Source organism: Bradysia coprophila, chromosome X (assembly GCF_014529535.1).
Source record: "Bradysia coprophila strain Holo2 chromosome X, BU_Bcop_v1, whole genome shotgun sequence".
In the NCBI taxonomy this organism is placed as follows: domain Eukaryota; kingdom Metazoa; phylum Arthropoda; class Insecta; order Diptera; family Sciaridae; genus Bradysia; species Bradysia coprophila.
In genome coordinates, this window is record NC_050737.1 from 3,546,325 (window position 1) to 3,567,769 (window position 21,445).

Genomic DNA, 21,445 nt, shown 5'->3' on the forward strand with positions numbered 1-21,445 from the left:
CACTGTTTACATCGATGTCAATATAGGAAAAATATGTCGATGACACAATGCTGTGTACCATTAGCAATTTATCACAGCAATAAAACGGAAAAACAATTTATGGGTTGCAATTTGTAATCCAATATCAAAGTAATTTTTTATAGAATCACGTAGAGTGTCAGAAGCGCACTTCACCACAAGCTAAGAATTTATACAAACTGATAATCTATTGTTTCCACGAACGCCACACACGAACGGTTAATAAATAGACTGTGTCCCGCCACAACATGGTAATTACAACCCCCTTAAACAAATGTGATTTTGATTTTTGTTTTTCATATACGTCGATATGTGTTTTAAACTTTTAATTTGCCACTTTGATGCGTATCTAATGTAAACAACAACTAAAACTCTTTGACTGCATGCAATTTGAGTGAAAGTTATTCATACCGAGACACTTACTGAGTAAAGTCAAAACGGTGTTCTAATCCACTGAAATTGTGCTTGAAAATATATTTTGTGTACGACAAGTTAAGTGTCAACTATTTTGCGATAATGGAGATACAAGAGTCGATCTTGAGTATATTTTACGTCAGCAGAGCGTTTGCGTTGGCTCCGTATAAAATTAAGAGGAATGCAAAAGGAATCATAAACGAATACAAATTCAGCATAATATTCTGTCTATACAGTGTAGCTGTTACAATCACACTCGGTAAGACGACGATTTACTTCTAGTTTCTAGTCTGGGTCACTACTTTCAATTATGGAGATGAATCTCCCTGGAAAATGACGTCGCTTTTGTATGAAAAATGACCAGAGAGGCTCATTTCCCAAGATTGAAAATTACAAAGTCAAAGCTAGGTGCTTTAATTGATTCTTACAACTTGAAACTAACAATGTTTTTGTAAGATGTGACTGTTAAAAAAATCCTCCTCTACAGCAGGAGTATCTATTGAAATGTAATGGAAAGTATAAAATGAGCTTAGTCATCTGTTATCAACAACAATGTCGAAAATAAACGATGAGCACGAGCTAATTGCCGTTATAGCAAAATGTTTGTTTAAACTGATGAAGTGCAAGATTTTATATCAATCAAAAGGAAATAGCAGATCAAAATATGAATTTGCGAAAACGTCGAACATTTAGCAATATCGGCCAAAAAATCGCGTCGTGGTAGGAATTGAATTCTTTTTTCTGGTTGGGATTGTTCTTTGGTGTAAATCATCTATTTTAATCGTTATTTATGTTTCCGAGTGATAAATTCTTTTTTAGGCACTGTCGTTCGAGGCCGTAGGCAACATTTGTTTCCCAACTCAGTGGGCATTTAAGCATTTATCACCTCGTTTATCACACGATTGCAGAAATGACTATTATTACTTTTGCGTGACCTGTTGTTAGTTTTGGTAGCTTTGACTTTATTCTACGCGTCTGATGTAGATCTTAGTGTTGTTATCTATCCAACGTAAATGGTCGACAAAATCTAAGTTAAATTTGTAATTTCTTCGTCTTTTAGAAGTCAGGAAGCCGATATAATAATGTATAGATATTTCACAATTTTCCAGTTGTAAGAACCATTTTTAACTCTGAGGAACAAAATATTCCACATGTTGAAATCTTTTGTCTTTTTTTTAAATCTTACAGTTCTTCTGACGATTAGAGGAATTGTGAATGACGCTAGGTCGAAGTATCCTGTTAGGTAAGTTCTTTTTATTTTAACCTTCGGTGATATATTCAGTGAATACACGGCAGAGTAAAATAAACTTTACTCTGTCGTGGTGAATATAATCCTTGTAAACCCATTGAAATTGGAATAGATTCTCAATTAAAAATAGATAATAAGTAAAGCTAGGTTTGAGTCCAAGAGAAGTTGTGGTGGAATTGTTTTTGTAGTTATTGTATTGAATAATGTTGTCTTTTTGATTTTGAGGTAGTGTGCTAGTAAGCGTGTAATTTAAAAGAAAAATTGGTGCTCAGCTGTGACACAAACCCAGGATTTTCCCTGACTAATTGAGGTAACAAGCACACTGAACGAAGTAAGTTTATTTTATCCGCGAGATTGTATTTTAGGCAATCCGTCCACAACAGATACGTAAATTACTATTACTTGCAGCATGAAATTTTCGCAAGTGGCACCTGCGATAATTTTCATTTGCGCAGGGCTTCGCAAGTAAAATACGTAATTTTTTTGGAGATTGTTATTTTGCCACGAGCTACAAATTTCCATCTCGGCAAAATAAAAATCATCAAACAAGGACATAATGTACTATTTTTTATGCCAACATCAGAAGTTAATACATTTTGAGTGGCGAAAGTTATAACTTTCACCCCTTATTTACAACTTTTGCCAAATCTGCTGAAAGTATCTACTTTCGATGTTGGTTCGGGTCAAAAGTAATACAAGAATAGACCGGTTGAAGCCTGATGAGGTCTTTTTTCTTTTTTCAATTTATGTTTACTACCAGCTTGGTATTCATTCAAGTACCACTTTGTTTGGTATTCAAATACTAAATTTTCGAATTATTAATAGGCAAGCGAACCGACTAATTTCAACAGTCGGTGTGCAGCTCTCAAACAGTAAACATCTCTACAACCTCTGTACAACTTTCGTACCTTGTCATTCAATGTACTATTTGTTCGACTTGCCATCCAGCGTTTTTTACAACAAGATTTTTACGGTTCCAGGAGACGGCAACTTAGTGAAAGTTGTCAAAAAGAAAGATTACAATACACCAAAACTTTTCTGCTCAGTCTATGTTGACTTTGCATTTTAGTAACAAATCATTTATTTCAATAGGATGACAACTGCCACATCCAAATTTGTAACATCACTCGACGTCTGTATTGTTGTTGGAGCATGCTTAAGTGGTATAAATATGTTAAATTCACAATGCTTTGAAACGAAAAAATGCTGTAACTTTGGCCGTTTTACGTATTTACACGCTTCATGATACGAAAACAGACGAAATCACGCGCCGAAAGTTATCGGAAACCATAGTTTTTTAGTTCTCTCTGAGCAGACCTTGTAAATAGGTCTAGGGATATAGATGATGTTTTACTCGCATGCGACCTGTTTTGAAGTGATGTATACGAAGGCGGAGCTAACTCTCTGACTTTCTTTTGCTCTTATTGTTTTTTCTGTTTTTCGTATAATAAAGCGTATAAAATTGTGGTCATCATATGGAGAGATATGGACAATATGTGTGTGAATTCATATCCCACGAGAATTATTTTTGTATACGTATGTATGTTGCATATGTATGTAACATAATTCTCTCGGCATACGAATGCACACGTATACTGTAATTTCGTGGTTTTTCTCCTTATGATGAAATAGTATGTTGTGTTACAAGTATTGTAATGTTGATTTTTTCAGCACTAGACCCAAGTTTTCCTTACGAGCGGAGCGAGTAAGGAAAATTGGGTCGTGTGCTGAAAAAATCTCATTACAATACGTGTAACACATCATGCTTTGTGCCAACCGAGAATCGAAATAGACAAATGCACAAAAATTCAGAATTTTCATTGTAAACAATCACTCTTCGAATTTGATCGATCACGTTGCTTTGCATTTTTTTAAAACGAATGCTGTAATAACTCATACGAATTTCATTTCAACACTGGTTTGAGTGTTGTAATAAGCCATGAAAACGGGTGTTGTAATTTTGGACATTTCAATCTAGTTATCGATATTGAAATCCGTCGTATTTCAATTCTCGGTGGCACAAATAACTATTTTCTCCGTCAATGTCGTAAAGAAAAATTTCAAAATTGGTTTGATTGGAGGTTTGACTCCAGATTTTTGTACAATGACAAAATTTGCTTGATATTCTGTCCAGTTTCAGTACTCTGAGGAACAAAATTTTTGCTCTTATTATATGTCAGGATTTGACCTATTCTATAGGCAGCGTCTTAATAAAAGAAAAAGCTGTGCGTCTTGTCCATACAAAAGAAAGTCTGTGCCAGAGATTATAGTCAAACATGTTCCTTTAGTACAACGTTTTCTTTTGATTGCTAAATTAATCAGGATTCAGGTCAAAGTCAGCATATTTTTCACTACAAAAATTAAAATAATGGAGGTCACAAATAATTTCCATGTAACTATCCGTGTTAGGTGTGGGTTGCGGTCTGTTTGGCCTGCGAAATACACAGGAAATGAACGCAAAGTTAAGAGAGGTAAATTTTGTTTACTTCTGACCGATCCATTTCATCCACTTCCTTGTATTTCCGTCTACTTTACCATTCACTATCATTTTCTTAAATTTCAGGTGGATGACGTTTTAGGAAATGACAAGGAAAAAGAGAAACGACGAGGACTAATTATGATGGTGTCTGTGTTCATTGTGATCTCGTTTATGTTAGGTTTGATTTAATTTTTATTCATTTTAATGCATGAGTGGTAACAAGTTTTGAATGTATGCGAAATGGATAGTATCCTGATCGTTCGAGCGTTGAGCAGGTTCCATTTCCCATTGCTTAAATAAACTAAAAATGTGGCTCAATGCCACGAAAATCATCTTATAAAGTGGTTCAATGGTTTTTGAAAAATTTATGTTTATTTCAGCCATGGATCTGGGTTCCCGATACACTATTACGAAAAAGAAGGTGTCCGCCGACGAAGAGCTCATTCGAGGTATTTTTAGGCTTTTCACTAAAATGTTTTTTCTGATCAAACAAATATGAATAAATTGGTCAAGGCAATATCACGTACGGATACATACCATTTTACGTTCTTTATTACATACTGATGGCACTACACATTCAATTTGCTAATACCGCTCTCAGGCTGGGTAGACGTTATCGTCGATTGAATAATGTTTTAGCGAAAGCGTTTCCTATTGGTAAGTAAACAAAAGACAAAGGACGTGCCGACTCTGCATGGTAGAGCACGCCTGGATTGTGCGGGGAAGACAAGTCCAATTCGCCCGGATTTTTTTAAACGAAATCTTCCTATGGAGCCATAGAGACATGCGTGTTGTATCTTCCTAGTAGAGTCAGTGCGAAGCTGCCGTTATCGTTTCTCAATATAGTGCATGTACAACAACGGAACAAAACCATATTAGGCATTCTAAGTGCATTCTAAGACTCATAATTGTCAAGGAAGATTGTATTTAGTTAATTAAACTGATGAAACGGTATGAAAGTTTACTTTCATTTTGTTTATGATTCAGTAGTTGTGTACACGTACATATGACTAACTTCCTAGGGTGGAGTAATTGCTTTATGAGACGCGGTTATTTATGAAGTGCATTGAAACTTGTGGTGGCTACAACGTTAAATATCTGCGTTTTGGAGCGTTGAGCGCCACCTTTTCTGATATCAATACTTTTGTAAGTAGATGGCTCCTGTTTCAAGATGTTCTTGTGTGATACAATCCACACGTCCACTATAGTAATATTTTATGTTTTGCCTTCGATTTTTGAATGGATTATAAGTTCATTGTACGTGTACAACAAAAGACGAAGCTGTATTTTTCTGTGAATAACATTATTAATTCAAACTTTGTTCCATAAAGAACCACTCAAAAAAGAATTAGTTCACATAATCCGGGTTCCATCAATCAAGCAAAGAGAGTCATCACATAAACAAAAGAATAATGTTGGAATAGTAACTCACCGTAAGTTGGCCTTTTTATAAATGTGAAAAAAAAAAATGAAATTTAGAAATTGTTTCTTAATCATTTGCATTATATTTTATAGAATCTGTGCTATCGCAGGACACATTTTTCGTTGATCGATTAGCAAGCGCTCATTCATATTTGGGAGAGGCAGTTGGAAATATATCCTCGTAAGTATTCAAATTAAAAAGTTGACACGTGACGAATTACATACAGAGCTTTTCGAGTTTTTTTTTCTGTCAAACATTTGTAATAAACATACCGAAAAAAGCAAAAAGGAAAAAAAAAACGTTGAACTCGCTCTTTATATGAAAGCTGATTTTTAAATACTTACAGAGCGTTTGGTGTTGCTTTACTTGTTATGTTGGTGTCATGTTTACTTCATTTGGTAGCCACACTGTATTTCCTATTTGTGGAAATTCTGGGTGGAAATGTAAGGCGAATTATTCTGTTGAAATAACAAAAATAAAATTAATCGTATGCACCACGCAACAGGATGCATTCTACACGGTGCTACAATTTTTATGGGTCTTTCTGCACGTGGGTCGATTGTTATTAATTGTAGAACCTTGTCATCTTACGTCGGTTGAGGTAATTAAGAAAACGTCAGGTCCCTTTTTGACGCCGATAAACTTATATCTCATTAGGCTGTTGATCACTACTGAGACTTTAGCTAGTTTCCTGAAAGTAATATTTTATCATTTTCAGGCTCGTCGCACAATAACTCTTGTCTGTGAAATCATTCGATCGTGCGATCCAGCTGTTACACAGAATGTAAATATTTAAAAAAAAAAATAATTTTTTGTAACGAGAGTCGAAACTAAACATGATTCACGTTCACAATTATTCATTCGATCAAATTGATATGCAAAAATTAGTGCCACAAAATGTCGTCCATAATTTTTTTGCACGTGCTGTACACGCACTGAATTTTGAAAGCCGACACATTTTCTGTTTCTGTGTTTTACTTGAGTTTCTGATTTCTCCATATAAAAATACATGATACATGCAAAATTCACAAAAAAACTAGTGAACCACAAAACAGAAAATGTGTCGGTTTTCAAAATTCCGTGAGTGTACTGCTGCTAGTTGTAAATATTTATAATAATCTGTTTTGTATTTCGTAGTTGAAAAAGTTCTGGAGACAATTACTTGCTGATCGAACGTATTTTTTCTCAGCCTGTGGAATGTGCTGTATTGATCGTCAAATTTTAACTTCAGTAAATAACTTCATTTTTACATTTTTAGTCTTAAAAACATTTTTGTGGAAGATTACAGTCAGAGGGAGTGAAGTTTCAGCATGAATTTACTGTTTTCTAGATGATCCACACAAACAATCAAAACGGCGTGTGTGTTATAAAATTATAAACCGTTTTGATTGTATGTGTAGATCAGCTGAAAAACAGCTGAAGCAAATTCATGCTGAGATTTCACCACCTCTGACTGTAACTGTACTTTTGAGAAAACATTTTAAAAAATTTGCAGAGAGAAAATGATAAAAATAAAATTTTCTTTCAGCTTAGCGGAGCAATTGCCACATATTTGGTGATTTTGATTCAGTTCCAAAATTCTGGTAGCAGCTAAATTCGACAAAATTCGTCCCACACACGAAACGCAATCATTTTAATTAATTGAATTTTATTGATTTGTCCAATAACTTTGTCAAATGTAGTGTTAAGAGTAAAATGAAGACTTAAACTGGAGAAATGGTTTTGCCTCTTTGTTATCGGTGACAGTGACATGATTCCTTGAGTTACTAGCAGAGTATCTTACTTCAGTACAATCCTCAACAGATACTGTGGAGCAAATGACTCAACCACCAACTGCTACATTTATCGAAATTTGTCTTCATAACAAGTTGTTGCATATATATGCCAATTACAAATACGGTCTTGTCTACCATGTGATAAGATTGTTATTTTGTTCGTTGGAAAGTCACGATTCACGATGACTGTGATATTTCATAAGCGAACCAAATGCGAAATTCTTAATTGGCTTAGTATCACGTTCTGCTCACGAGAGTAGATATTTGATTCAACATTATAAAATCACTATCACTGCCATTCACAGCAGAACCATTGTGATTATATTTAATTGCACACATAACCATAAGAAGGGAACGTGACTATTTTAAGTGTGATATCGCGAGTTCTTTTGGGTGTTTTCGAGAAATGTTTTAGACAATCTACGAAGCTGATTAGAAATTGGATTGCGAAACGGGGTGGTTCCATGGTAACATGAGAAACTCGAAAAAGAACTCATCACAGAACCCTTGGGCATCAATTTCAGAATTTTTCTCGTAATTTAGGCCCTCAGCATGAAAAGTTGTGTACGGTTTATTTAGGCACTTTTGCTTGTCGCCCTCGCTTCATTCGGACTACAAATCGTAAAATTGCCTAAAATATACAATTGTTAAAAATTTCCTATGTGCAGAATAAGCACCAGCTGATCTACTAACACATACTTACCGTATGATAAACAATCAAAACATCTTCTGAACAATTTGTTTACTTCAATCATACGTGTTATGCGCGTGAATAGATGACGTTAACGTAGGTTGTCTTTGAATTGTTTACAATACAAAGTGTTTTTGTTTGTACACCAGCTGATGATATTCTGCACATAGGAAACTTTTAACAATTGAACAACAGATACGTAATTCATTATTATCAATCATTATGCCTTCGGCTCGCCCTAGAACCACGTCAAAATAAACATTATGGACTAGGGTGTGTCGATTTTACCAGCTTTGAAATCCACACCCAGTGGCATGTGTAGCTTGAAGAAACTAAACTTGCGGCATCATTAGTTTTTCGTTTCCACTCACTTTTCAGTACCGCACGGATGACTAAAGTTTGTATGAAAAATCGATTTTCAATATAGAAAATCAGATTCTCGAATTCACGTGCGGTATACTCAAAAGTGTTCGAAAACGAAAAACTAATGATGCCGCAAGTTTAGTTTCTTCAAGCTACGCATGCCACTGGGTGTGGATTTCAAAGCTGGTAAAATCACATTATTATGGACAGTGGTGCATAATGTGCTATTATATAACTAGGGATAACTAGTGACCTTTACTATATAGGTTTGTTCCAAGTCCATATGAATTGTCAAATTTCATCCACAGAATTAAAACACAACATTCTCTAAAACAAATGAAAATTGAATTTAACTATTTCACTTCACTCTTTATCAGAACGTATTTCCATCACATAAACAAAAAACAAGCTGATCCACAGAACCATAACCTCAATAATATTTCTTTGTAAATCGCGCAGGCGACGTTACTCCATTTGTATGAAATATCCAAGGCTGTATACTTGGGGAGGTCACGCAGATACAGATACGCGGGTTACACACCACAGTTGATGATAAAATGGCCGATTTCATACAAAAATTCACCTACTTTGTTGATTCTCGTCGTCTTGATAATGTGGTGAATTTTTTGTATATGTAAAGTCATCAGAAGTGGTGTGTTCCCGCGTATCTAATAAAATGGCGGTCTGGAAGTATACAGCCCTGGAAATATCACGTAATCGACGTTGCTGTGGATGAAATTGTCGTTGTTCGGGTTGTCAAAGCTCGTGTTTACTTGGAACAAACGTATGTAGCCTCTTAGTTACATATATGTGCTAGGATTATTTCAAAAATGTTCCAAACTCACCAATCAGACCTACTAACGCACTGACAGTGCGTTGGACCTACGTAGGACCGCTTTAAAAAATTAAGGAAAAATAACCGATTGAACTGGATAAGACAATATAAAGTTTATTAGGTAGATCTAGGTGTAGTAATGATTATTGAGAGCAGTATATATCCACCTACTGACAACCACAGCGATGACAATCACATATATTATCGTCACAAATTGCATAACGCTTTTCTCGAGTTGTTCGTTGAAGGTAAGACAACCATTTCGCTGTCATTTTCTTTGTAGAGATTAACTGTTAAACATTTAACAGAAAAAATGACCCGAGAATATCCACAGTATAATAAACATTTATTGAGCATCTCATCCCTCAACCAAAATTAATTTACATTTTCCCAATTTATATTGACTCCGGCCGTATACAGTCGTCCCAACGTATTGAAAAGTGTCAGCCTATCGCTCTCTTTTCGTGTCAGTGACGAATAAAACTCAAAGTTAGTGCCCATTTCCGGAAAATTATTGGAAAGAATATCTTTCACCATCTGTATGTTGATTGGATGTGGCCCAATTTCCAAGAAGTGAGTCACATTCTTTTCCTTCAATACAGTTGTGATAGCATCGGCGAATAGAGCAGCCCCTTGTAAATGCTCTAAGTAATAATCTTTATCCAAGCTTTCCATTATTCTCCCATTCCTCACTGTGGAAATGAATGTTCCATTGGTGGCTTTCTTATATTCGACCTGATTGGTAACTTCTTTAAATTGCGGAATGACCGGCGCAGTCAATCTGGAATGGTATGGATGATACGGATCCATGACCATGCCTCTAGCTCCTCTTTCTTTACAGATATCTGAATAAGAAAGTGAAAATAAGCACCATCCAACGGGCATATATCATCAATCTTAGCTCAACTTACCCACAAATCTATGTACATATCTTCGAAGTCCCACAACACAAGTTTGCATTGGCGAGTTTACACAGGCTATATCCAACCAGGCATCATCCATGCCTTCCTCTTTTCTCAGCTCTCTCATAATATTATCAAACTCTCTGTAATCCATTTCGACAGTTCCGAACGCCTCCTCTTGAATATTTTCAGTTACCAACTGTGTCCTGGTCATAATTAATTTTACTGCATCCCTCAACGAAATTATACCACTGATAACGGCAGCGCCATATTCCCCGAAGCTCATTCCCAGAACGATATCCGGTTTAACGCCCCACGACTCCCATAGTTTGGCCAGAGCATACTGCAATGATAAAAGGTACGGCAGGGCTTCTAAAGGATTAGTGACCCAAGCATTGTCATCAGACTCCATTAACGATTTAACGCTTAGACCGAAATCTTCTTCGATTACAGCATTACAAGCATCGAAATGACGACGAAATACTGGGCTCCAACCGTAGACTTCTTTTCCCATGCCTGAATACTGTGTAGCTTGACATGTTATAAGAAAACAAAGTTTTGGAGCTGCTGTGCATGGTGAATTGAGTTTCGGTGCGCTCTTAGATAAAGCGTTTGTGAGATTGGAAACGGACGAATAAAGGAGTGCATGCCTGAACTTATTGCAGTGCTCATGCGTGCCAATTGTTTTCGGTGGCGTGAATGGATTTTTGGAATAATTCTCAATTTTTAATGAAAGCAATGATCGCGATGGTGCTGACAACCGTAGAAGTTTTACATCACTTTCATTTTTCACGTTTTCGTAGCCAACGGTATCGATGTCAATGAATTTGGTAGCTGGAAAAAATGCATCGATACTCTCGTATGCTGGTCCTGCAATAAAGAAATGAATTTTGAAAATTTTCGTCACTAACTTCTAAAACACACTTTTAGCTATAAATTAGACTTGATAGCTGTATCAGTCTTTTATGGTGAAGGCTGAAATCAATTTGATGGGCTTGCCATCAATCGCCTCAAACAAAAGAATTTGAGTTTGTTCAACAAGCACTGCAAGTTATTTTAAATCTTTGAGCCACAAGAGTCAATAGACAAAGCACCATGAAAATTTTATTCTGGCATGGCTAATATCCAGTCTAGCCTATCGCCGAGATGGCGTTACCGCCTCACTGTTGTAGTGTACAATGGGAACTGTAGCGACACACTATATTCTCTAAATTGATTTCAATTTAACAAACGTTTCGCATCCAATAACTTTTTAACAAAAAGTCACAACTATTTCACTCGTGATTTTTTATGTGATCTTACCTGCTGTTTCACCTGGCATGTTGGATGTGTGTTTAAAAAATATTTTATAAAATTACAACAACGATTGGTATACGCTCAGAAAGCCAGAACTCACTAACTCGCATTGGTAACTGACCGATATTTATACTAGGACCTGATATTACCGCGCTTTACCTTCTTTAGCAAAGATACCTGATAAATGACCAACAATTTCCAGTAACAAATTTTTGTTTTGTCATGATCATCATTTGTGCACGAGAGTTTTGAAATTCATGCGATAATCTAGAGGCTTGTCATCACATGTTATCAGGCACGTTGGTAGTGTACATTTATTATCTACTATGACGTATGGTACCAAATAGGCTCAATACCTCCATAATAAATGGACAGATTGAAAATTACATTTTAACCATTCAATAACAAAATTGTATTTTCTGAACTCATTGACGAAAAATAAAATATTCTTAAAATAAAAATGTAAAATGTTTCACAGTTTTTAGCCATCAAACATTGCGAGCAAATAAATTGGCAGTGTTACCTCAGGGTCAGTCAAATTGTTCGCCGCACCGTTGCAGAAAATATCTTTGCGTAGTCTCTACAGTCATTAGTTATTGATGTCTCGATGGTCTGGATTATCTGGTACATTATTACAATAGGAGATTTTCAACAATAGTATACTTTCTGCACGTATGACACAAGTAATGTAGACCTGAACAATCTAGTAGCCCTGTATTTTTTGCGAAATGTTCATTTTAGTTCATTTTCATCCAGTGTATTAGGTCCCTTATTTGACATTTCGAAAATGAACCGCTCCTGCCTGGTTTATTTTACTCTGTCGTGATAGTTATCAGTTATCTGTACATATACCAACTGACGATAAGACGTTTTTATTGTCAGACGAAGAATCGTAATGACTGGCATTTCATAATCGGATTACATTTAGAATACCTAATTTACCTCAGTTCCACGTTTTTCTCACGAGAGTAGAAATTGGATTAACACTCACTATCACTATCAATGTCATTCGTAACTTATAACTGGAAACATGGCACTTCTCCTAGCATGAACAATAGATTGATGTAAATAGAGGAACAGGATACAGAGCAAATGCAGGAAAAATGTAGCAGACATTGATCCTGACCTAAAAGACGTATTCTCTAAACCAAATTTGAATGTACCAAAATGTTCTTAAATTCTAAAAATAGTCGAACAAATATTCTTCTTTCATTCATAAACCTGTTTTATAAATGAGATAGCAATAGGTTCTAGTACTCTTGTAGGAATGAGCCGAGATCACTAGTTCGATTCGATATTGTACTGAAGATTTCCGAATCTGACCTCAGAAATGTTATTCCCCGTCGATTTCAACCAAATCAACCTTTTCCTCAGTATTGGCTGTATTTTTCCCTTTGGCATTGGTTTTTTGGCTAAGATAAGCACAAGATCAGAATTTTCAAGAAGGGACTCCTCGACGTCGTAGTCAAAATTTCTCATACATTTTGTTTGTAAGTATGGTTAGTATGGTTCCGTTAAAAAAATCTATTCTAGTGCTTGGTCCTTATTCCCTTGACTGAAAGTCAGGGTCATACACAGAAAATACCGAAAAATGTGGGTAAGAAAAAGGTTCACTGTGATTGAAAATGTATGAAATGCTATGAAAAACATTAAATGTGGGTAACATAAAATCGTTGAATGCACGATAACTTGAGTAATTTTTAGCCAATTTGGATAATTCTTTTTTTTAAATAGGTGGAATTAAAATCCCGAGGCTAAGTTCGAAGATGGGCTAAAATTGAAAGTTTATAAGAAAATTGAGAGCTCCAAAAATTGGTCAAAAATCATTCATTTCACCTTACGCTCGATGGTTTCCAAGAAATTTTTTTTTGTCAAATTTTACTGTCATTTGCGTGGAGTCATTAATATAGTAAATATATTATGTATTAAATGTGACAAGTTTTTATGAATACGTCAAAAATACATTTAGAAAAGTGACAGTCAAGGGAACTGATCAGCCCAAAAGGTGGGACCTAGTTCTTAATATCTCCATCTGACATCATTTTTGTTCATCATAATAGTCAGTGGTGCAATCAAATGAACTTTCTTGATATCCTTATTTCGTGTTAACGACAAATCTTTTATATTAACAATTTTCCTTAATGTAATTGCCATTTCAAGATCTTTACGCTGTACGCAATTTGTGTCATCACTTGTATTCAATTTTCTTTACTACTACGATCCAATGTTCTAGCCTCTAACCGATGAATTGGCTATCGTTGCACGTTCGTATTCTTTCGTATTATTTCGTATTGATATATGCACAAGGGTTGCAGAGTGAACATTTCTTTTTCAGTACTACTTCGTCGTTTCGCTTGGAGTCATATTTGAAGCTAAATTACTCCAAAAATTGAGTTTCAAAGTTTTAATATTTTTAGGCTCACTTTGAGTGTTAGATAGAGTGCCACATTCATTAGAAAAACAATGGACTGGCATTGGATTTATTTACTGTGCGTCATATTTTGTGTTTGCGCGGATCAATATCGAATATATTTCAATCCTTGTCCTCATCTGTTTCAATATCGCCGTGAGGGTTTTGAATGGATTGGTGTAGCGCAAGTTGATAGTGTACCATTAGGAATAGCAATGCAATTTGACGTTATTCTATCACTTCCAGCAAAATTACCACTAGTCCGTCATCCATCGAATCCGTCCATCCAGCTGGTAAGATTATCACGTCCTAAACAATTAGTATTTTCCAAAGCTGCAAATCAGCTGCGATATTGCACTGTAAAAGCTTAAACGCTATTAAACAGGATATTGTAGACTGTTACGAAGAGATCAACTTGAAGTGCGGGTGTCATTTAGTAGACTTAAGTTGAATATAATGTAGCAGCTACTCAACTACTCAACTTCTTCCAACTAAGACTACTATTCTCAGGAGTCTGTTAATTTTCTTTCAGCACTATTTGGGAGCTGTAGAACTTTACGCATCAAGAGAGGATACGATTCAACAAATTCGATTCAATCAAAGCGTCCGATATAAAATTCGTTTTCCATCGCAAATTCCATTACCAGGACTAGTGCGACTATCAGTCAATGGAGCTGTGCTTTGTGCAAGACCACCCGGTATTATTTGATTAACTCAAATTATAAATTTTCACCTATGAATAGATCAAGACATGATTTTACAGTTTTAGTAAGTGGACCATATGTAACGCTGATCAAACTTGAACACACCTTGTACACTGACGCGGCGGCCGGGAATGACTTAAGTGGCTTTGTGGATGACATAAACTCGCAGGGCTCTGTACTTACACACAGTAAAGATGACAATTACAGGACTGAATTTTACACATCACAGCCTAAACCATTGCAAGAGTCGAAAACACACACTCTTCCACATACATTATCGTATCAACATTCAACTGACCCTACACCATCACACGAGTCCCAAACTCATCTTCCACAAACATTAACGTTTCAACATTCAACAGTTACTGGGTAAGTTAGTAATTCAATTCAGTACAGTAATAACTGAGAATGATGATTGAGCGAGGTGTAAGGGTAACGTCAAACGTTTAGCAAACGAAATTTCATTTTCACCCGAACGAAAGAAATACCTTTTCAACTGCCTTCAGTTTACACCTTACTAGCAATCCAATCAAACAACGCCATTTGCCTGACAGGGGAGAGTTTGAACCAATCAGATGATAGTTTTTGTCTTAAAAATTGTTTACTGTGTGAGATTTGAAATAAGACAAGTGCATGGACAAAGCACCTAGCAGGGTAATAGAGATTTTTACACGTCAAATAGAGTAGTTTTTTGATACCAATAATACCATTAGCAGCCTTAATGGTAATTTTGCAATGACATTATGAAAAAAAAAGGTATGGAAATATTCGCATACTTCGATTAAAGTACTACTTTATTTTTTTCTATTACCCTGCTAGGTGCTTTGGCATGGAGCAAACGAGAATAAAGTATAGTTTCCACTTAAAAAGAGCACTCCGTTTAGCCTCCGTTTACATGACAGTTGTAAAATAGAACAAAAGAACTGTCACGCAAACGGAATGGAAATTGAATTTATTTCAATTTTTTACTCCGTTTACGTGACAGTTCCTTTGTTCTATTTTACAACTGCCATGTAAACGGAGGCTAAACGGAGTGCTCTTTTTAAGTGGAAACTATACTTAAAGAAGCCAATCAAACAATATGACAGATTACGTTCGAGGCCCTGTGAACGAAATTTATTGTTCTTTTTTGCATGTGCGTGCCCTGCAGGAGTCAGGTACAAGTTTGACAACGATCTACAGACGTTCGTAACTAATTTGAAAATTTCCAATTTTTCTTCAATGTCCATTATATACAGATATCAGGTGTTAGTCAAAGCTATTCATTAACTGGGAAATTTCCGACGATAGTTCTCAAACAGAACTGTACCATATATTCAAAAAGGTTTTCGTTTTGTTTAGCAAATTAAAATGTTTCGAAGTATATCCCGTCGTTAGGTCAGATGTAATTAAATTACTTGAAATAAGTACAAGTACCTGGTTCCACCCCGTCATTCTGTTTTCGATTCTTCATCGAATCATTGCAAGAATAGTATGAATAGCAAGAATAGACATGGAGGCATGACGAGGGGACTGTAAAAATTCCATAATTATTATTGGCAAGTTTATCTACCTGCTACGCAGAATATCCATCATGAATTTTACCAGAACACTTACATTTGGTCGGTTAATTTGTTCGTCTGCCCGTTCACTGTAGGAATCGCACATTTTTAAAAGAACTCACACTTACTTCAGGTTACAACATGAATGTGGAACAACGCACGCCAAAAGCAACTTTAGACACTTGGTCGTTGGTGGCGAGGCAGTGAAACGTGGTGCATGGCCGTGGCTGGTAGCTGTTTATTTAAATGGAGCGAGAGGCTCATCATTCAATTGTGGCGGTATTTTGATCTCAGCAGGAATTGTTGTAACAGCTGCTCATTGCCTGCGAATGTCCGAACGAACATACCAACCGCATGAGGTAGTGCTGTACTTGGGACGACACAGCATTGTCGATCCCATTGATGCAGCGGTCAAGACGGTACACGTGAAAAAAATAATTATTCATGCTGACTACATGACGAATGGAACATCTTATGATGCGGACATTGCTGTTGTTGTAATGCAAGAACGAATACATTTTACCGAATTGATAAGACCGATCTGTTTGTGGGATGGTGATGATAGTATAGGCAGCGTCGAAGGGCAATTGGGTACAGTAGTGGGATGGGGAAGAGATGAAGTTGGAAATATTTTGACTGCTGAGCCCAAAAAAATTACTATTCCGATAGTGTCTGAAGCAGAATGCTTACGATCTAGTGACACTTACAGATACATTACATCGCAGAGAACATTTTGTGCAGGTGATCGTGATGGAACAGGCCCGTGTAATGGTGATTCTGGCAGCGGATTGGCTTTCAAAATAAACGGCAAATGGATGTTGCGTGGTATTGTTTCGGCTGCCTTGGCTGATCCCATTTCAAGCACCTGTAACTTGGGCGAATACGTCGTTTTTACCGATGTTGCAAAATTTGTCGGGTGGATCAAGTCGTACATGTATTAGATTTTACGGAATGCCCCCTATCAAAATACTTCAAAATTGAGATTGTACGGACTCGAAATACAGATGAAGGAAATAAAATGACAAAAATAAAATAAACCAAAAATTCGTTTTAATATTTCTTGGAACATATTTCCATGAAGACGTACGCTGTAACCTATTACGGTTATCATGTGTTCTCGAAAACAATTTCAAGAATACACGTCAATCTCTCTGCCTTATATGATCTTATATAGCACAAAGCAAATGAAATCAATCTACTGACAATACTTAGATCAAATGAAGTAATAGATCCGATAGTAAAACTGCCGATACGCGTGCTGTCTGTGAATGGTTCAGATTCTCTGTCATCTTCCAACGATTGACCATACTTCTACTATTTCTCACTATATACAACGCAACAGTAGTAGCTCCTTCGAATTGATTAGATCAAATTGGAGTTACGCGGATTTTTTTCTACGAAATTTTCTTTTTCTGAAAATATTTAAATACAGTGAGACAATGCGTAGAATTTCAAATTGTCTGTTATTTCAGTGGTTCTCTTGTCTTTGTGGCCTTGTGCTGATGATCTTGGTAACAAGGAATTCCTTTTTTTTCGCAAGAATTAAGAGAAGCCATGACCTTATACGGTGCTTACTACACGGCTAAATCTACCTTCACTGACAAATGCTTATGAGTTGCCAGTATGCAAATCGTATGCTGGTACTTTATCGCACACTATGTCTTGTCAACATCGTCTTCGCCTCGGATATAAAATACGTTCATACGATTCTTCTAGTTACATAAATAACTATTCAAGAATTGACCTAAAAAGTGCTATAACATCAAACTAGTTTATTGTTTATTAAAGCATAATAAAACTCACGATTCCAAGTAGCTTTCGGTTAAAAAAAAGTTTTTAAACGTTGCATTATTCGAGCGAAATCATTGATGATTTTTCGATTGGATAAGTTACGGGGATGTTTTTATTGTTGATCAGTGAATTGTAATGAAACCGTGGTACAGTTAATGATATATAATTTTACCACTGTGTGTTGAATTATTTATCGATGAGTCAAAGTGCTTCCGACTCGTATGAGAACCGGTCAGTGTATAACGAACTATTTAAATATAGATTTAATTTAAGGTGAGACACTACTAGCGAAATCGGATATGGGTTATGACAAACGAGTCAGTTGAATTGAACTACACTACACATCAATGGTTACAAAATTTCCCAGCAAGACAGTACGGTACTTTGTTGTCTTGCGGCTAAAAAATACGAGAAACTGATTTTGAACGGGACGGCAATGAATCGTTTCTCCAACTGGACCGGATCATTCTGCTCCTATGATTGTTAATATTATCTTGTTTAAAAATTTGAATTTTGTATGAAAATTCAAATTTTTTTTCGTTGTTATGTTGGATTCCCATACAAGCCTGTCTGTCAAAATTATTTTTATAGAAAGATTCAGCTGTAAAATTGAATTTTTCGGGACTTCTCAAAGATATATTTGGCTCTATTTCATTTCATTTAATTTCATTTATTTCAGTTTCAAGGTGATTGCAAATACAAAAACATCTGCGTAGCTCTATACTCTGATATAATGTTATAAAAGCAAATGCTGCAATTTTACTAGCATATCGACAAAGCGTGATACTAACCTTTATTTCACACGGTGAACCGATACATAAGCAAGTACTTCGGGGTTTCATTTCGTCATTAACTTTAATAAATCAAAAACTTTTGAGACTAATGCACATGTAATAAGCACTTTGTCTTTGTCACAACACCTCATATACATAATCTTGTAAGGAATGATAATGGCGAACAGTATGTCTCGTATATTGACTGTTGTAGTAGATGAAATTCTCTCTAAGGAGTTGTGTGTGTCAGTCTAGAACGGTAAATAAAAAGTAATATTTAAACAGCGCTGTAATGTTTATTTAATGCAAGGCATATCATTAGTTACACGGTGAGTATAAATATATAATGCACTGGCGGAATCATCGGCTTGGTTCATGAGAATTATCTGAAAAAATGATTGAAACTTCAAAATTGTTCCATAAGTTTAAGAGTTTTGAAGGAGGCTAAATGTTCCGTATCACCACCAAAGTTCTAGGTCGGAAAGTTGGCGGACGTTGTTAGAAACATTTTTCTAGATCCAGCCGCTAAAGCAGAGTCTTTACGAGAATTCAAATTATTACGAGATTTTGTAATCTTCCCATTTATCGGGTAACATTTCCGCGGCATTTCTTGATATTGTTTGATTGATTTCATATCAATATCAGCATACTACCGTTAAGGTACATTGTAAAATGGAGGATTACAAAAAATCTTCATAAGCGCGATGAATATTACCACAGTAAATTAGGACGCCATCTGCATACACATTTTTGGACAGAGATGTCACGGAACGATTTTTTACTCAGAATGAAATTGTTTATCTTTTTGTCAAAATTATGCTAATGTAATTTCAAATAACAGGTCTAACAGGAAAGCGAAGCCATGATTCAACCAATAGCATCGCATCGTCTGCTCCAAAATGGAAAATATTTTACATTTTTAAAGTTGATCATTTTGCAACAAAACATCGCTTCCGTATGGATATTTGGCGATCAATTTTCCTGGAATCAACAAGGAAAGGAAATGAATGTAATTGTACAGCATTTGGTGGGGACGCTGCCCAGATACATTTATGATTTAAATACCACGAAAACAGTGTGCACGGACCATGACCACTTTAAAGTTCTGAACATAATTTTTGTGTCAAAATCGTTCACCTCGGAAGATCTCAGTTGCACCTGCCCGACGGACTATACAATCGTGCTGGTTCCAGACAGTACAACGAAAATCCTTTTGCCTCGGAAACGTTCGAACAATGTCTTGCAGAGAATCGTTTTTGGGACAATCCATAGCTCAGACATCGGCAACATCAAGAGTTTTCAAGGTCACGCATCGCTGCTTGTCATTACGAAAGCATTACACACCTTATTCTCTCCACCACCACTCAAGTTAAACACGTCTGCAGTATTTCGACTAGCTTTACAACTGCGACCACCGAGTACTATGATGTATTTCCTCAACAACACTTACGGATTATACGGTGCGGACGCACTGCTGGCTGAAGAAATATCGAAAATGCTGAACATTACGCTGATTGTTCAGAGCAATGTAGGGATTGAGTATCCGAAATTTGCGTCGTGGTTCGATAACAGTGATAAGAGGTTTTTATATTCTGCGAAATTACTGACAATTCGTAAGAGAATAATACCTTCGAAGCCTATCTACGACTTTTATCGAAAGTAAGTTTTATTTCTAGAATGAAGTGTGGATTTCACTACCACTTTAAGATAATATCATTGCTCACCCTCGGCACGAGGGTCTACACTTGCTCTACATTGCACGAACACTCATTTTTCCAACGACAAAAATTCTTCAAATTTAAGCTTTCTATATTCTGTTCATATGTTTACGAAACGTGTTGCTGGTGTTGCTTCAATTCGCACCCGTCAGTTCGACTGATATCACACAAAAAACGCATTCAATGTTAACTGTGAGAAGCCCCAATGCTCTGTGTAGCACTCATGACTTTGTCGTGAGTCTAACATCAGAATGCTGAAAAGTGACAGAACATTGGAAGCCCTTTTTAACGCAGCGTTGAATCGTCCAATTCTTATTATTTCCATATAATAGTATATTACTATACAAGGGAAGGAATTTGATATTTCGTATCCAGATGAGTAAAAGTGTCCAAGGGCTTTAGCCCGAGGTAGTTTTACTCATCGTGATACGAAATATCGAATTCCTTTCTGAGTATAGTATGACGTTTTCCTTTACGAAGGAGGTAAAGACTTTTCCCTAAGGACGGAAAGTCCATTTTCCCTACCTAGCAAAAGAAAATTTATTTTCATGTTTTGAGCATAAATTTCGGAATTTTTCTCGTAATTTAGGCCCTCAGTTGTATACGTATCTCTTATGGACGGTTTATTTTAAGCACTGTCGCTTTTGTCCCTCGCTTCGTTCGGGATACAAATCCCGCAGTTGCCTAAAATATATTGTCCATCGCTTTTTTTCAGCCACTCGTTCACTTCAATTTCTGAAGCGTAACTTTATTGTGAATCTCTTTACGAAAGTCAAAATTTGTTTTCTAGATGACTCACGTCGTATGATTTATGATTCTAGTTGCTCTCACGATGTTGACATGTGCATATCAGGCCAACCTTTGAGGACGACCGACGGCAACATGTCGACCTTTTTATATCCACACTATAAGGAATGTCTACGGATTGTGGTTCCTCATATAAAAAATGAAAAACAATTTGCGGAAAAATTAGGCAGGCACAGCATTGTTCAATGCATATGTCTGGCAATCGTTTTAATGTTTTTGTGGAAAATAATGCTAAATGGTCCTTGTCTAGTCCGTA

At 36.1% G+C, this 21,445-nt stretch overlaps 3 protein-coding genes across 3 annotated transcripts; 2 read left to right on the forward strand and 1 right to left on the reverse strand.

The window, feature by feature from the left end:
* The first annotated feature begins 234 nt into the window (after positions 1 to 234).
* Positions 235 to 7,290, forward strand: LOC119083702 (gustatory receptor for sugar taste 43a-like). The gene is made up of 14 exons (XM_037193494.1): positions 235 to 691; positions 1,621 to 1,675; positions 2,774 to 2,844; positions 4,091 to 4,152; positions 4,245 to 4,338; positions 4,541 to 4,609; positions 4,674 to 4,817; positions 5,492 to 5,593; positions 5,676 to 5,763; positions 5,930 to 6,026; positions 6,089 to 6,184; positions 6,302 to 6,367; positions 6,721 to 6,813; positions 7,112 to 7,290. Exons 1-14 carry the CDS (start codon positions 535 to 537, stop codon positions 7,175 to 7,177), a joined length of 1,260 nt encoding a protein of 419 aa, XP_037049389.1. The 5' UTR covers positions 235 to 534; the 3' UTR covers positions 7,178 to 7,290.
* A 2,286-nt stretch (positions 7,291 to 9,576) lies between these two features.
* Positions 9,577 to 11,646, reverse strand: LOC119083713 (malonyl CoA-acyl carrier protein transacylase-like). The gene is made up of 3 exons (XM_037193505.1): positions 11,452 to 11,646; positions 10,159 to 11,019; positions 9,577 to 10,092 (listed from the first exon to the last, which is right to left on the reverse strand). The coding sequence occupies exons 1-3, from the start codon at positions 11,468 to 11,470 to the stop codon at positions 9,623 to 9,625; spliced, it is 1,350 nt and encodes a 449-aa protein (XP_037049400.1). The 5' UTR covers positions 11,471 to 11,646; the 3' UTR covers positions 9,577 to 9,622.
* A 2,132-nt stretch (positions 11,647 to 13,778) lies between these two features.
* LOC119083719 (serine protease gd-like) lies at positions 13,779 to 17,046 on the forward strand. Its single transcript, XM_037193519.1, has 4 exons — positions 13,779 to 14,148; positions 14,388 to 14,553; positions 14,619 to 14,928; positions 16,234 to 17,046. The coding sequence occupies exons 1-4, from the start codon at positions 13,909 to 13,911 to the stop codon at positions 17,039 to 17,041; spliced, it is 1,524 nt and encodes a 507-aa protein (XP_037049414.1). The 5' UTR covers positions 13,779 to 13,908; the 3' UTR covers positions 17,042 to 17,046.
* The last annotated feature ends 4,399 nt before the right edge of the window (positions 17,047 to 21,445 follow it).